We start from the raw sequence: 17627 nt of genomic DNA, 5'->3' as shown, positions 1-17627 counted from the left end.
TTTAAATGTGATTATTAAATCACCAGCAGAAAAGAATACAGCTATCTTTTTGTTTTACTGCTAACTGAATGTCCATTGAGCCAGAATAGCTGTTGACATTCATTATAAAAGTGAGTTTTATTTGATCGTGCCTTTTGAACTCAAAACAAATAATGAAATCAGCCTTTAATGCAAGAATAGTCTTTACTTAAGGGGCACCTAGGTGGCTCAGTCAGTTGAGTCTCCAACTTCAGCTCAGGTCATGAACTCACAGTTTGTGGATTTGAGCCCCTTATTGGACTCTGTGCTCACAGCCCAAAGCCTAGAGCCTGGAGCCTGCTTCGGATTCTGTGTCCCCCTGTCTCTCTGTTCCTCCCTCCACTAGTACTCTGTCATTCCTGTCTCTCAAAAGTAAAAAAAAATATGAAAAATAAGCTTTTTAATAAAAGAATCGTCTTTACTTAAGCATGGTGGTAGAGGTGGGTAGGAATATGGAAATATGCAATGTGTCTATCTTTTTTTCAGACAAGATGACCAAAAAAACCCCAAAACACTAATACCAATACAGCAATTACTATGTGGTAGTCACTCTTCTAAACACTTGGCATATAATGACTCATTTGATGATCCTAACAACACTTTGAAGTAGGTACTATTATATCTACACTTGACAGGAAACTGAGTCTCAGGAAGGCTAAATACTTTCTCAGTTACTCAGCTAGTAAGTGGTAGAGTGAGGACTTTAACTGTTTTCAGTCAACAGTCTGGACCGAGGATCGGTGCTCTCACAAGCAAGTGAGCGCACAGAAGCAACAGGTACTTTATCAATGACTCCAGCTCTTGTCACTAGTGTTAACAAGAGAAAATATAATATGGGCTGTTTGAAAAATGAAAGCCTATGGGCGCCTGGGTATGGCTCAGTCGGTTAAACATCCGACTTTGGCTCAGGTCATGATCTCACAGTTTGTGAATTTGAGCCCCACATTGGGCTCTGTGCTGATAGTTCAGAGCATCAAGTTTGCTTCAGATTTTACATCTCCCTCTCTCTCTGCCTCTCCCCCACTCATGCTCTCTCTTAAGAGTAAATAAATATTTAAAAAATTAAAATTAAGAGCCTAAATTTAAAACTTAAGAACATGACCATCTTCTTTATTGGCCAATTTTATTAAAAATAACATTTATCCATATTATTTATTTTAATTGATTTTGGTTTAAGACTTTTAGGAATGGAGTCTAATTGAAAGGCTAGCGCTCTTTACCACAAATATACATTCTTAAAGGTTTCCTTTACCTAAAGCAGCCTCCAAAAACTAAACAGTATTGAGAGACCCTGACATGTATACCAACAGTAATGCCAAACCCAGGGGAAAAAATATGGACCAGATAAGAAACAATTCATAGGTTGTAAATCTTAATCAGAGACGGGGGACAAGAAAATTTTTATTTATTAAGTACCTCTTAGAATGCTGACTTCGTGCTACATGTTTTTCATTTTATTTCATTTAACCCTTCAAAAACCCTATGAATTAATAATTACTCCCAATTTAAAGATGAAATTCATTAAAACAATGAAATACCACTATACACCTATCAGAATGGTCAAAGTGTGAGACACTGATAACACTGATAATGCTGGTCAGGATGTGAAGCCATAGAATTTTCACTGCTGGTGGGAATGCAAAATGGTACAGCCAGTTTGGAAGACAGTTTGGCAGTTTCTTATAGATATACTCTTACTATATATGAGCCAGCAGCTGTATTCTTTGGTATTTACTGAATGAATTAAAATTTATGTCCATACAAAAGTCCATACATTAATCCTTATAGCAGCTTTATTCATAACTGCCAAACCTTGAATCAACCAAGATGCCCTTCAGTAGATAAATGGATAAATAAACCATGGCAAATCCAGACAATGGAATATTATTCAGCACTAAAAAGAAATGAGCTATCAAGCAATGGAGACATGGAGGAAACTTAAATGTATATAACTACATGAAAACAGACAATCTGAAAAGCTTGATTCCAATTATATGATTCCAACTATATGACATTCTGGAAAAGGCAAAGCTAGGAAGACAGTAAAAAGATCTGTGTTGCCTAGAAGTTGGAATGACTAGGCAGAACACAAAGGATTCTTAGGGCAGTGAAATGGTGGGTACATGTCATTATACATTTGACCAAACCACAGAATATAGTGTACCAAGAGTGAACCGTAACCTAAAGTATGGATTTTGGGTGATAATGCTATGTCAGTGTAGATTCACTGATTATAATAAATGTACCATTCACTGATTATAATAAATGTATACATTATTATAAATATATAATAAATGTACAGAATATTGATACTGGGAGAGATTGTACATGTGTGGGAACAGAGGGTACTCTGTACTTTCCCACTCAATTTTACTGTGAATTTAAAACTGCTCTAAAAAATAAAGTCTACTTTTGGTGTGCCAGGTGGCTCAGGCATTAAAGGGTCCGATTTCGGCTCAGGTCATGATCTTACTGTTCGGGGGATCCAGCCCCACATCAGGGTCTGTGTCGACAGCTGGGAACTTGGACTCTGCTTCGGATTCTGTGTCTCCTTTTCTCTCTGCCCCTCCCCCACTCACGCTTTGTCTGTCTCAAAAATAAATAAAATGTTAAAAGATGTTTTAAGTAAAGTCTATTTTTGTGGAGAGCTGCCAGAAGAGCTGCTGGGGGTAGAGATGTGTGCCCTGACCTAAGATCAGCCACCTGCAGGGCAGGACAGTGTTATCACTCCCAGCTCAAGGCCGGAGACAGCTTGACTGGACTTTCTTATCGGCTCCTCGGACGCTGTGCTAAAATTGCAGCTTCTGTTTTTTCTTTTACCTTAGCCTCTTCATGTGACCCTGTTTCTTAGCAACCGACCTGTGCTTTTTGCTCTTTATAAGATGAATGTGTTTTCTCAATAAACTGAGGCTTGATCAGAGACTTTGTCTTGCCTCCATTCTCTGTGCCCCCTGCCCCCCAATTCTCACTCCCTCCCTCAGGACCTGCATTGACTGACCTGCAGGCCAGGTCATATTTTATTTTTTAAGTTTATTTATTTATTGAGAGAGAGAGAGAGGTGAGAAGAGACAGAGAGAGAGAGAGGGAGAGAGACAATCCCTAGCAGGCTCCACACTGTCAGCATAGAGCCTGATGCAGGGCCTGAACTCACGAAACAGGAGATCATGAACTGAGCCAAACCAAAAGTCAGATGCTTCACCAACTAAGCCACTCAGGCCCTCCTAAAGTCTACTTTTAAAAAGCACCTTGTCAATAAAAGCACATACTCCTCCTAAGAATGATAAGACCCTATAAGTTAGAGAACTCACCAAGTTAGAAACCTTCTGCAATAGCTTACTTTAGTTATCATCAAAATCTCTTTTGGGGGTGCCTGGTGGTTCAGTAAGTTAAGCCTCCAATTCTTGATTTCAGCTCAGGTCATGATCTCATGATTCATCGGACATAACCCCACATCAGCCTCTGAGCTGACAGCATTGAGCCTGATTGGGATTCTTTCTCTCCCTCTCTTGTGCACACACTCAAAATAAATAAATAAACAAGCAAACAAATAACTCAAAGTCATTTTGAAAAAAATATTTCTGATTTGCAGGGATGACAAAATTTGTCTTAAGTATGTGCCTGAGTTAAATGTTCATTTTGAAACTTGGAAGTCCTAGAGGTAGGGCTTCAGGTTATAGACTCAATGCAAAGAGATAGGAGGAAAGTTTCTTCAAGCACATATGAGATCTGGGGAGATGGTGTCAGGTCAGGATTAGGGAAGAAAAAAGAGGGACAGGGAGACAGAGTGTGTTATAATGGACTCATTTATGATAGAGAAGACAAAGAACTTTGGAAACAGTTGTCTGATAAACAATTTTAAGTTGGTTCTTGTCCTGAGCATTAATTTTCCTTTGTTATGCCAGAATCACCAGTAAAAAGTCATTGCACTGGATAATGAAGATGTGAAGGTAGGGTGGTAGGCAAAGAACTAAACTAGGGAGTGGATGAGGGTAGACAGACAAAATACAGCAGAAAGAAGACAGCAGCTGGCAGTAGTCTAGGCCAAAGGGCTAAAAGTGTAGGTGGGTTGGAAAGTGTATAGTGACTTGAGGGGGAGGCAATAAAATTCCAGCAGAATATATAAATTGAGGCCTCTGCATTTGGGTCTCTGCTCTTTGCCACCTCCTCAGAGAGGCTTTCTCTGATTAAAAGTAGACCAACACAAGATAAATTTATTGCTCTATTTGATTTTCTTTATAACATATATCATTTTCATTTGTTTATGGTGTGTCTTTCTAATCACACTAGAACAGTGGTTTTCATCTGGTGGTAATTCTGCTCCCCAAGGGCCATTAGGCAATGTCTGGAGACATTTTTTGTTGTCACAACAGAGATATTCTGCAGGGATGTAGAAGGTAGAGGTCAGGAATGCTGTTCAACATCCTAGAATGCATAGGACAATCCTCCAAAGTTACCTAGCACCAACTGTCAGTAGCACTGAGGTTAAGAAACTGCATTAGAAGGGAAATTTCTAAAAAGAAAGGACTTTGTCTTGTGTGTTGTTATTCCCAGTAGGATAGAACCTGGTATATGATAGGTGTTGGTTGAATAAGTGTTAGTTAAAGGGGTGATCATCATTTAAGTCTTCATTTCTCTGCTTGAAATAAGAACCAGCTTCTCCTGGCCCCATCTATGCTCCCAGCCATAGGTCTGTCTGTCCAATGTGGATCAGAGGAACAATATAAAACATGGGAAGGGACCTCCTCCCCATGCATCCACAGCAGGAGACCTCCTTCCATATTTTTCTCCCTGAAAATTCCCTCCACTTAATCTGTACAGATTTAAGCATGAGATGGGGACAATTAAAAATATTACAATGAACATCCCACCTATTTGAGTTGGGGGTTTCAAAGATAGTTCTGTCCATTGCTACCCTCAAGTAATCGAGACAAAAGGAATGTGCAGCAAGCATATTGACAACTGATCAGAGTTGTGCCTGAAGTTGGGGTAATGAGCTCGAAAAAGCTTGCAAACTCATGAACCTCTTGCCCCAAAGCTCTCTAACCATTGAGCATCCAGCTATAGGCCAAGGTCATACTTCTTTGTTGCACCAGACCAGTCTTCTAAGAACATTATTTGGGGCCAACAGACTTTTTTACTGACACTAGCAGCAATGTAGTACAGTTCAGCACATTCTTGCCTCTTCAACTTTCCAGAAAGCTACAATTCATATTTCAGAATTTCAAAAAAATGGGCCTAAAAGTAGTAACCTAGAAGGGCGTGAGAAAAAGAATCCAACAATAGAATACAATCATTTTCAAAACTACCCATAGGTACTTTCCCATTTATAAAATCAATATTCTGATGACTGGAAATACAAACCTTTGTTTTCATTTAATTTATGTTGGTTTGGACCAAAGACCAAAGAACTTGATCCTGACAACTGAGGAACTATCCCAGGAAATATCTAGTCCATGTAATAACCAAACTTCATTAGCTGAGATCAGAATACCATTAACTCCCTTTTGGGTTACCTGATTTTCTTGCTGGTCCCACTGACATATCTTCAGAACCTGACCCAGTTCTTGCTGCTGCTGCTTCAGATCCTTGTCGAGTTGCCGTCTCCTATCTTGTAGAAGCTCAAGAAGACTGTCAATCTTCAGACAGCTGTTATGAGCTCCCTGAATCAACTCAGAATTCACATTAGGTCCATCACACTTGAATTTTTCTATGAAGTCAGTAAGTTGTTGACTTTTGTTTAAAAGGGCTAGAGATCGTTCTAAGAGTTCTAGAAGAAAATTAGAAAGAAGAAAGAATAGTGACATAAGCATGCCTTTCTATAGTAATATTCAAACTCTTGGTAGAATTTAAATTGTACGTAATATTCAAACTATTGGTAGAATTTAAAATGTATGTAACCTTTATATTAACAATAAATTATACTGTAAGGAATTCAAATGTGCAAACATAAAATGCCTGTAATATAACTGTTCAGATACCACTACCTAACAATTTCTGTAGCACTAACTGCTGAATGATAGGATGTTTCAGTTCAGTGACAGTGTAATACAGTACAGGGAGGGGAGAGATAGTGGGATGTGAGCACTGTTTCAGTCAGGTTCTGGTGGTGTGATGCTGGTTAAGGTGCCTGCTCTCCTTGACATGTTCTATGCTCTGAAGTGAATGGGCTAATAATGAGATTTAAAGTATATAACCCAGGAGTCATCCATGACTCTCCCTCACTATCAAGACATGTCAATTTCACCCTCTATCTCCTACATGTGTCTACTTCTCTTCATTGTCTGGACTTGTTCAGCCACCTCTGAATTGTGTCCTTCTCAATCCAGTCATCTATTCTTCAAAGCCAGAAAGATTTTTCTCTCAAAAAAAAATCACACACATGTGTGCATGTGTGCACATATGTGTACACACACACACACACACCAAACAATGGCTTCCTGTAGCCTTAGAATTAAGGACATATCCCTTGACATGATTTAAGTCTGGCATGGTCTATCTTTCCTTTCAGATTTTCTTAATCTTTCTACTCTTCATCCCTCTCTTTTTACATCCCTTACAAATGCTGCATTCCCTTCTGCCCCAGAACTTTTCACTGTGTTCTCTGCCAGGAACTCCATTCTCCTCAAACCCTTCCTTCTCCTTTATTCTATTCATTCTTCAGGCCTTATTCAACTGCCAGTTCTTGAATGGATAAACCAGACTGAATCAAATCCTCCTATTAATTGTTCTCATGATACAATATTCCTCTCTTTCACAACTCTTAACACAAACATAATTTTATACTTATGTGTTGGGTTAGTTTATTAGTGTCTCCCTTGGCCGTCAGGCTCTGATGCAATATGAGAACAGTGACCATGATAATATCCCTAGCACTTAGCATAGTGACTGGCATAGGAGAGATGTTCAACAGTTTTTGAAGAATGCTTGAATGCGATCAAATGTATTAAGGGAGGAGGAAGAATTAAGAGAGATATAGGTGCCAGAGATCAGTGGTCCTCTAGAGACATAAAAACGACTTTGAGAAGGCATGGGGTTTAGTGATGGGAAAGTAATAGAAACAGAAGCCAAGGTAGCTGGTTGAAAAGTAAAGAGGTAGTGATGATGTGAAGTCAATAAGATAGGGCAATCTTTGAGACATTTGCTGTTAGAAAGGAGAAAAAAAATATCAGTAGGGTTGAATATACTGCTTCTTATTTTTAGAATGGGGAGAACTCTGGAGAACATCCAGAGACTAAGTACCTTACCAAGCATCACACAACTAGAAAGGGACTAACCAGCGCTAAAAAACCATGTGCTCAGTGTTCTTCCCACTCTGCCATGGTACTCTACTTTAGCATTTTGACATTCCGCAGTTAACTGTGCAGCAATAATTAGGCTGTGGTAGTTGGGCCAGTAGTCTCTTTTAACTTTATTCTTTTTTGGCGGGGGCGGGGGGTGGATAGCTGGAAGAGAGGATGAGATAAGTGAAGATATTGGAAAGAGAGATTTTGACATGAAGAAGAAAGAATGTGAAGTAGTTTATTTCACATGACATAGAGCTTTCCAATAAAGTTTCAAATGATGTTATCTGCTCAGAGTGAGCAAGGTGTGATTATGTCCATTAGGCAATGTGATTGGGAGTTAACAATGCAAAGCAACAAATAACAAGAATAACTTGAACCAAAAATAGGATGGGATCATTGGAATAGAGTAAGAAGAGGCAGGAATAACATTAGAGTAAATCTCTTCAAGAAATGGAAGCAAACATGAATAAGATGGGAGAGGCAGGGTCAGAAAAAGAACTATCTGAAAGAACAAGTTCTTACATTGAAATGAAAGGAAGAACTTGCAAATGAGGTGAAGACAGGTTATAGAGAGCCTTGTGTATCAGACTGAAGAGTTTTAATTTGTATAGCCTGTGTGATAATCAGCATGACTGCATCTCCATTTATACGTATATATATTTCTTTTGCATTGAAGAGTTTGTTATGATATTGTGAAAAGGTACACACGCACACATCCACACACACACGGAGGAAATATGGATAAGTGGCAGGGTTTCCACATAGTATTCGTTTTCTTCCTTTTCCATAACTAGTTCTTACACACTAGACTTTTCCAGTGAGAGAGAGAAGCATAGCTCTAAGTGCTGGAGTATTGCACACTGAGTGCAACAGGCAAACCTGTTCTGGTTCCTACAGAATGCATATAATTATCCAAAATTTCCATTTGCAATCTTTTTCTGGTTTTCTGTTTCAGCATTTGCCAAAATACTGTAACTACTACCATAATACCACCTGGGATGGAATCTCTGGCCAAAGATAACTTGTAAACTGTACCCAGACTACAATCAGTCTAATACTGCTACCACGACAGTCATTAAAGTGGATAAACTCTTCCCAAAGTTTCCTCTGTCAGTTCCTTTGGTTCTTCCTCTGTTGGTTTCTAACATTTTAACTATTTTGTTGTTTATGCTTTCCTAGCTATTTATTCCACCAGTTAATCATACAAAGTGATGTATTTCTTCTCAAGGGTAGGGTAGATAGAATATCATGAACTTCAAGAAATGCAAATCCCTATGATGTATTTATTTTAAAGATTGCATTTTTGCATAAATAAAGTCCTACTTTCTGACAAAATGCCTTGTGATGTGAGGCAAGTAGACATTTAATAAGTTTTTATTATTTGTTTTGATTGTCATTTAACAAGTTTGTCTTGATTGCCTTAGATTGTCATCTAAGGAAGTTAATATTAAAGGAGATTTTATACTAATACCTATACAGTTTACCATCCTTAAGTATAAATAACAAATTCAAGATGGATAAATAGAGATGTACATAACTTAAGTGAATTTATAACTTTCTAAACAATCTTTCCAAATAAGTAATTTCTAAAAAATGTCAAAGTTACAGTCTTGGCATCAAGATCATGGGTGATATTTCTTCCTAAAACATTTTAAATATTCCAAATGTTCCTCAGTGGGATGGTGTTTCCTAAACTAATTCAGTGGGCACTTTCAAATATATACAAAAGTAAGAAAATAGCATAATGGACTCTAACAAACCTATATCTCAGCCATATTTAAAATATATATAAAACATTTAAGAACAAGGAAATAACAATAAGATTGTTACTGCAAGGAAGCTTCTTAAGTATTATGTTCATTATACGAAGACCATTGGAAAAGTGGAGGGCTCAGTTGTGATCCTTCAGAGCTTAGAACCAACTTTCTCTTCCTTAATGTCCCGTTGTGTTTTGTTTATTCCTCAGGTTTGTACCATTGTGTTGTGTCTTACACTGGAATTAAACATAAATAACCCTTGATAAGCATACTTTGGGCTGGATGCTATTCTATATTGTGGAGAGTCAGAGATATACTAATCTCTACCCTTCAGAGTCTCACAATCTGGTGATGGAGACACGCATGGAAATAAATTATTATTACACAGTGTGCTGGATGGTATATCAGGGACTCACGGCAAGCACAGAGGTAACTCACCAATAAATGTATACATAACCCAACCAAGAGTAGGCTTTCTTTACTCTCGTTTTAAAAAATAATTGTAATAGTAAAAAAGGGATTTTCCTTACCCAGAGCTATTATATAAAGACTGACCGTCATTTCCAGACCCTGAGAAGGAACATTCACTGAAATCAACCATTTATTCAACCAAGAAATTTTTCTTGAGGTTCCACCACGTGCCAGCACCGTGCTAGATGCTGAGGATATAAGGATGAACAAGGTGGAAATGGTCCCTGACCTCAGGGGCTAAAATGTAGCAGACTGAATAACTGAATCGTTAGAGGCTATTTCTCTAACATCCCCTTAGAATAATTTACAACTATGTCTTCTTTGAAACAGATGACCAAAAATAAAGCTTTATTTAACCTTTCTTAGAACAATTTGAGGTATAAATTTAAAATACATTGTCATACATGAGCATTCTCATGTGAACATATTATAAAACCTCTAAAAGCTTAGGTGAGAAATAAATTTCTTGCCTTTGGTATGATGCTCATGAAGCTGAAGAAGTGATTTTAAGGACTCGGCATTCTCAAACTCCTGGGTGCTCTGGAGGAAATCTTCAGCTTGGTCTATTTTAATAGCAAACTATAACAGAAAATACATGGGAAAGACATTTGAAAAAATAAAAAATAAATGTGCCACTTTGGATTATTTGTACATGTTTTTCATTAATTCATGGCCTAGGTGACTGTAAATGTGTTTGTATGATGATGTGTGTTTATGTGAGTGTGTGCTGGCTTTGGGTGTTCATATGAGGTTGTATTTGCATGTAGCCACTTTACAATGTGCCAAAATAAGAACTTTATTCTGCTTCCTTTGTATTCCCTTCATACTTGGAAATATGTCATCTATGCTAAAATAATCTAGCTTGTTTATTGAAATTTTCAGCTAAAAGTATTGTGTCTAAGCCATTTTTCAATACGTAAAACAGTTCATCAAAGAATAACTAGAAAGCTTGCTAACAACAACAAAAACAAAACAATAAAAGTTGGTAAACCAGTAGCCTATGTAATTATAAGTAAATATAATTTAAGAACCCAGTTAGAGGAAAGGTTGAAATATAATTAGTGTTTCCTCTATGATTAGGCCTCGAACCAAAAAAATTTAACTTTAAAAATAACACAAGTCTAATCCCATTTCAAAAAGACTAAGAAGCAATGTCTAATACCATTTTTTATATAAAAGAAAATATTTTTGTGCAAAAAGTGATTTGAAGAGATACACACCAAAGGATTGCCTTTATAAGAAAGAATGAGATTTAGGATGGGGGAGTGAACTTTTACCTTTTAAATCTATACTTTGTAATTTTGTTGCATTTTTATCAATGATCTTATGTATTCATTGTATAAACAAAAATGAAATAAGATACAGCCAGAATGAAAACTGGAAAATTTCTCCTCTGTTTCACAAAATAAAGAAGTAATCTGATGTCCTAAATGGTGAGGAATATGACCAGTCTTTCTGTTTCTCCTTGGAGGAAATATAAAGGGGAGGTATCTGAAGTGATATTAGTATTCTCAGAGGGAAAATCTTTGAAACGAACTTTAGAAGAGGGTAAAACATATTTGATTCTACCAGTACATTACATCCATGGTAGTAGACATAGTGGTAGTCTAGCTAGACAATAGCTAGTTTGTTTTAGCACTCAGATTTAAAGGTAATTATGATAGTTTATAAGAATATTTTAATCAAGTTATTAATCTATGGATGAGGTATTGAACAAACTCATAAAGGTAATGTATCAGTGAGAAAGACATAAATGCTGGGGCACCTGAGTGGCTCAGTAGGTTAAGCATCGACTTTGGCTCAGGTCATGATCTCATGGTTTGTGAGTTCAAGCCCCACATTGGGCTCTGTGCTGACAGCCTGGAGCCTGGAACCTGCTTTGGATTCTTTGTCTTCCTCTCTCTCTGCCCCTCCCCCACTCATGCTCTGTTTCTCTTTGTCTCAAAAATAAATAAAACACTAAAAAAAAGACATAAAAGCTTATCCCATACTTCTTTTTTTCCAATTTTTCTTCAAACTATCATCTATGAATTTAGTGATTTTTAACATTTTTCTATAACTACTCAGTTAAGAAGATGTGCTGTATCTTGATTATTATAATAGCCACATAAAATCCAGTTATAAATGCATGAGATGATGAAGAGAGATGAATGAGCATGCCCTCTTTGAAAATGTGGAGAAGGCCTCTGCCATTAACCTGTCTGATGGTTAAGTCTGTGAGTCCGAAGCAGTTCTGTAATAAATATCAAGCATGCCATAAGAAGTCATTCCATATTCTTATGGAACTGCATGTATCATAATTCACTAAGAGGATCCTATCCACATATCATTTACATCTCTAGTTTATTCCATTTCTAATAGCTTATTTTAAAAGTATTCTGTGGGTTTTTTTAATGTTTATTTATTTTGAGAGAGAGAGAGCAGGGGAGGGACAGAGAGAGAAGAGAGAATCTAAAGCAGGCTATGTCCTCCATCTCACAAACCATGAGATCATTTCATAATGAGTTGAAATCAAGAGGGACATTTAACTGACTGAGCCACTCAGGTGCCCCTTGAGGGTATTTTTGAAGGGAAGCTTCAAAACAAACAAACAAGCAAACAAACAGGTAAAACCAACCCTAGAAGGTGATTTGGATTTTCTCTTTAGAACATTAAAAAAGTTTTGGGGTCACTGTATAACTTATATTTAACTGTTATTTGAAATTAAAATAAATAAACAAACAATGCTTTACTCAGAAAAGTTTTCCCTAAAGTTCTGTTAACTTTTACCTGATGGATATTTTCTTTTGCTCATTTTTCTTTTTGAATCTTGCACGGGATAGAAGTGACAATGTGGAACAAACTGCAAAGACCCTATTTTCATCTTTTTTTTAAAATCAGTAATGAAAATAGTTTTGGCATACACAAGGAGCAGGAAAGATTATGCAAGGATTTGCCTTCAGCTTAGTATGAAGTGACCCACAAAATTGGAAGAAGGATAACAGAAGAAACAATATCTTTTCAGTAAAAATCAGAGTGCTGGGCTGAATTATGAGTTGACTTAGTATTTCCTTTTACTTCATGCAATATTGGGAAATAATTTCTCATCACAGAGAAAATCAGCTAGCGTTAATGCTAGTACCTTGTAAGAAACAAATATTGGGCTTAATGTTTGAAGGAAGATCATTTTCTGTGAGTTAAACTTCAAGGGCAGTTGACATCTATACCCCACTTACTTAGATCGAATGAATCTGATGTATCTACAATTTGAGCCCTGGAGGTGCATTTCACCTGGTTTCTGTTCAGGAAAGAAAGCTACGTGTGAAACTTTTTCTCAAGATGATCTATAAAATGAATTGTAGTTGGACTTCTGTATTCAAACTGTGGGAAACAAACCTTAAAAGTTACAATAAGGTTTTTGCTTCTTCTTTTTACTTCTAAACAAGTTCATGATGCATGAGATTGCCTACCCCAATTTTTATGTTCTATTACTAATCTTCCTTCCTTCATTATTTTGGATTTAAGACCTGAATTTTGATTTTCGAAGTGTCATATTTTTCAAAGCTAGTGCTTTCTCATAATGAAGCATTGCTCTCACATCAAAATGAATGTACTGCTACTTGACAGAGAAGTTAAAAGTGAAATTTTTAATAACTGTCTTACACCAAATACAACAGCTCTTTTGACAATGTTCTTTGAATCTCACATTTTGAAATTGGGAACTGAAAAAAAATTACAGAATTCAAGAAAAGTCACAGGAAGAAATGACCTTCTTAGGTCCAGGACTTTTTCTCTTCCTTAAATTTTTAATGAGTTAAAATTATGGAATCCAACTATATGCCTTAAGAAAGCATTCTATAAAATGCTATGCTTACAAGTCAAACATCCTATAGAATATTCTGCAATTGCCTTTTTATAAATAGACAAGGAAATTCTATCCTCCATCTTTTAGTCAACAAGAAAATTTTAGACCAATATTTCCAAAGAATCTATAATCAAGGATAATTGTTTGATTTACTAATTGATTATCATCTTCTAAAGAAGGTAATAAATTATAGTGACTTGTGAATAAGAATTTCCATTTTACTTAATTATTTACTTAATTTTATAGGAATAATTAAAAGGTTTTTTGTGAATAGCTACATTTAAAATATTAACAAAGCTATTCTTTGGAAATCAAAAATTCAATGCATGATATACAACTTGGTCATTCCACCATTTTTTAAAGTGATCACAATGTCCATTTGTGGAAATAAAACATTTTCAGGTGCGCTATCCAGTAGGTCTGATGTGAAGAAGGTAGTTTATTAAAACACAAACCTCCAAAGCATTTTCAAAAAATTCAGAGGTCAACCTGAGGAGCTCCCTTCTTCTTTCAAGCATGGAAACAAGGGCTGCCCATGCTTCACCCAAGGTGTCGGCCATGGCATCATAGACCTGACTCTGATCCTTGTTCTCTTCAGCTGTCTTGTCTGCTTCCTGCAAGAGTTCCCATACCTGATCTTCCAAAGCCTAAGTGCAGGAAAGAAAACAGTGTCACTTAATGTAAGAACCTGGAATCATATTTTAAATACTTCAATATTTAAAACTGCACGTGGTCTAAGAAAGTTTAGGGAGAATTTACAAACAAAAATGGCAATGCAGGCAGGTAGCACATGGAAACTGTGAGAAGCTAGAAAGCATGGCCAGGCTAAAGGCATTTACATTTAAATGTATACATTTACATTCCCAGAGGTCCAGAGTATTATGTTGACCTCACGTTCAAAAAAAATAAAAAACATAACTGGAACACATCCAGGAGAGAGTGATAAAGAGGGAAAAATGTGAGAAATAAACTCAGTAAGAGAATATTCATAATGTAAAAATTAGAATATCTGTAAACAATAATACAAATTGTTTGAACAAAATATGGAGAATGAAGGGGACCATGTGTTTACATAATTGTTTCATTTAGGGGTAGGAGGAGGATCTCACAGACTCTTTCATTCTTAAAATTGGCACCAAAACAATGGGAAAAGTTTTAAAAATGTAATAGACTAAATTTAATATGAATAAATTCTAAGATATCAGTAGTAAATGAGACTAAAATATGATAATGCAAAAGAAAACAGAAGAAATATAGAGCATATTTATCAGGATACACACACAAAAAACCCATAATGATAGGAATATGATTAAATACCAGTTAACACACAAAAAGTGGATGAGTTAGTTTACTCAACTGAGACAAACATTATCAGGTTAAGTTTAAAAAGAAGTCAACTAATTCATGTTGGCTTGAGACATCCCTAAGGACGTAACTTTTGAAAACAAAAAAATGAGATATATCAGTCAAAGACAAACAAAATAAAAGAAGGACTAACAACATTAATAACAGACAAATTAGAAACAAAAATCACTGGGATTTAAACTGGCATTTTATTTTGATAAATAGTCCAATCTACAGTAAATATAAGGTACTCATGAATCTTTATATTTATGGCATTGAAATATTTAAAGTAGATAGACCCAGTTGCAATGCAATAGGTAGAAATAAACGATGAAAGCTCCTGGTAATAAAACAAATCTCATAGAAATTTTTAGATAATACTTTAAAGAATAATTCTTAGATTAAATGGAGAATAAAACCCATTACAGGCTGTTTTAAGAAAAATAATAATGAGGCTATTCTGTTTAATAATTTAAGATATCCAGCTAACTTTAGGTTCATAGCATTGAACTTTGTTTTTAAAGAAAAAAATAATTCATTAAACATTCGAGTCTAAATTATAAAGAATAATAAAATAAAACAAGATTAAGTTACTAGGTACAAAATTATAAATTAATAAATTAGAGGAAAAATATAAGAATTTAAGAGAAGTTGGTTCACTGGAAAACCAAATGAAATATTAAAATATCTGACAGATGTGCATAAAAATAGCACAGTAGATAGTTCCAATGTTCTATCCCTCTGCACAAACATTAAAAAAGCAAGCAAAGACTACCTTAACATTGTCAGGACTCTGGAAAGTAGTCAAAGGTTTACAACAACTAAGTGAACAGTGACATACACAAAAAAGCAACTATTAAGTTGCTGGTAAGAAATGGTAAGAAAGTTTTGAGAAATTTTTTCTCACCATTGCCCACCTACTGAGTTCAGCAGAAACTACCAGCTTGGTTACAAAAAGGGGACTACATGTTGTCTACAAGAAATGCACTCTCAATATATAGGTATAGAGAGATTAAAAGTAAATGGATGTAGAAATATATTCCATGCTACCATTAATGTAAAGAAAACCAAAGTGCCTATATTAATTTCAGACAAAGCAGATTTCAAAGCAAGGAATAATATGAGAGATTAAGATGGGCATTCCAAAATGATAAAGAAATCATTTTCCAAGAAGATATAACAATCTTAAAAGTGTATGTGCCTAACAATAGAACCTCAAAATATGTCAGACAAAAACTGATACAACCGCAAAGACAAATAAACAAGTCTACTATTATAGTTGGAGCCTTCAATATCAGTAATTGACATACCCAGCAGACAGGAAGTTGTTAAGGAGACAGCTGAATTGAACAACACCATCAATCAACCAGATATAATTGACATATGTAGACTACTATGCCCAACAACAGCTGAATACACAGTCTTCTCAAGCTCACGTGGAACATTTTCCAAGATGAACTCATATCCTGGGCCATAAAACATATCCGAACAAGTTTAAAAGAACAGAATTCAAAGTATGCTTTAAAACCTAATAGAAATGAAGTAGAAATAAATAAAAGAAAGTTGGAAAATTCTAAAGCATTTTTAGGTTAAACAGTATACTTCTAAATAACACCTGGGTCAATACTCTGGTTTCTCTTCAGATCGTATAAATCTTTCGCCTTTTACTAAATAACACCTGGGTCAAATAAAAAGATGCAAGAAAAATTTTAAAGTATTTTGAATTATATAAAAATAAAAATGCAACTCAAAATGTGTGCGGTGCAGCAAAAGCAGCGCTTAGAGGAAACTTTTATCATTAAATACACATATATGAAAAGAACAAAGATATAAATTTAATACTCTGAGCTTCTACCTTAGAAAACTAGAGAAAAAAGTGAATTAAATTTAAAATAAGTGGAAGAAAAGAAGTAATAAGAATTAGAACAGAAATCAATCAAAGCAATAGATAAAATCAATGAAATCAAAAGCTGGTTCTAAAATCAATAAAACTGATAAACCTCTAGTCATGTTAATTAAGAATAAAGAGAGAAGAAACAAATACTAACATCAGAAAGGAAAGAAGGGTCATAACTACTGCTCCCATGTTCATTAAAAAGATAATAAAAGAATATTACAACTTTGATAACTTAGATGAAATAGATAAACTCCTTGAAAGGCATAATCTACTGAAATTTACACAAGGAGAAATAGGTTAAAAAAATAAATTAAACCATTAATTAATAACCTTCTAAACAAGGAGGCACTAGGTTCAGTGGTTTCATTGGTGAATTCTACTAAAAATTTTTTTAACATTTTATTTTATTTATTTTTTAATAGTTTATTGTCAAATTGGTTTCCATACAACACCCAGTGCTCTTCCCCACAAGTGCCCTCCTCCACCACCACCACCTCTTTTCCCCCCTCCCCCTTCCCCTTCAACTCTCAATTCATTTTCAGCATTCAATATTCTCTCAAGTTTTGCATCCCTGTTTCTCCTCAACTCTCTTTCCCTCTTCCCCTCCCTCTGGTCCTCCATTAGGTTTCTCCTGTTTTCCTGTTAGACCTATGAGTGCAAACATATGGTTTCTGTCCTTCTCTGCCTGACTTATTTCGCTTAGCATGACACCCTCAAGGTCCATCCACTTTCCTACAAAGGGCCAGATTTCATTCTTTCTCATTGCCATGTAGTACTCCATTGTGTATATAATACCACATCTTCTTGATCCACTCATCAGGTGATGGACATTTAGGCTTTTTCCATGTTTTGGCTATTGTTGACATTGCTGCTATGAACATTGGGGTACATGTGCTCCTATGCATCAGCATTTCTGTACCTCTGTACTTTTGTATCCCTTGAGTAAATCCCTAACAGTGCTATTGCTGGGTCATAGGGAGTTCTATGGATAGTTTTTTGAGGAACCTCCACAC

At 35.7% G+C, this 17627-nt stretch overlaps 1 protein-coding gene across 1 annotated transcript in view; it reads right to left on the bottom strand.

Annotated features, from left to right (window-relative positions):
* The window catches only part of CCDC141 (coiled-coil domain containing 141), a 219447-nt gene that overhangs the window by 137235 nt on the left and 64585 nt on the right, over positions 1-17627 (bottom strand). The window contains exons 4-6 of the mRNA XM_029934315.1: positions 13829-14020; positions 10000-10108; positions 5532-5785 (exon numbers count right to left, since the gene is read on the bottom strand). Coding sequence (XP_029790175.1) covers positions 5532-5785; positions 10000-10108; positions 13829-14020 — 555 coding nt within the window. The remainder of the gene's footprint in view (positions 1-5531; positions 5786-9999; positions 10109-13828; positions 14021-17627) is intronic.

This window comes from Suricata suricatta, chromosome 3 (genome assembly GCF_006229205.1).
Source record: "Suricata suricatta isolate VVHF042 chromosome 3, meerkat_22Aug2017_6uvM2_HiC, whole genome shotgun sequence".
Taxonomy (NCBI): Eukaryota; Metazoa; Chordata; class Mammalia; order Carnivora; family Herpestidae; genus Suricata; species Suricata suricatta.
Note: the sequence above shows the minus strand (reverse complement) of the source record. Positions and strands in the feature narration are given on the sequence as shown.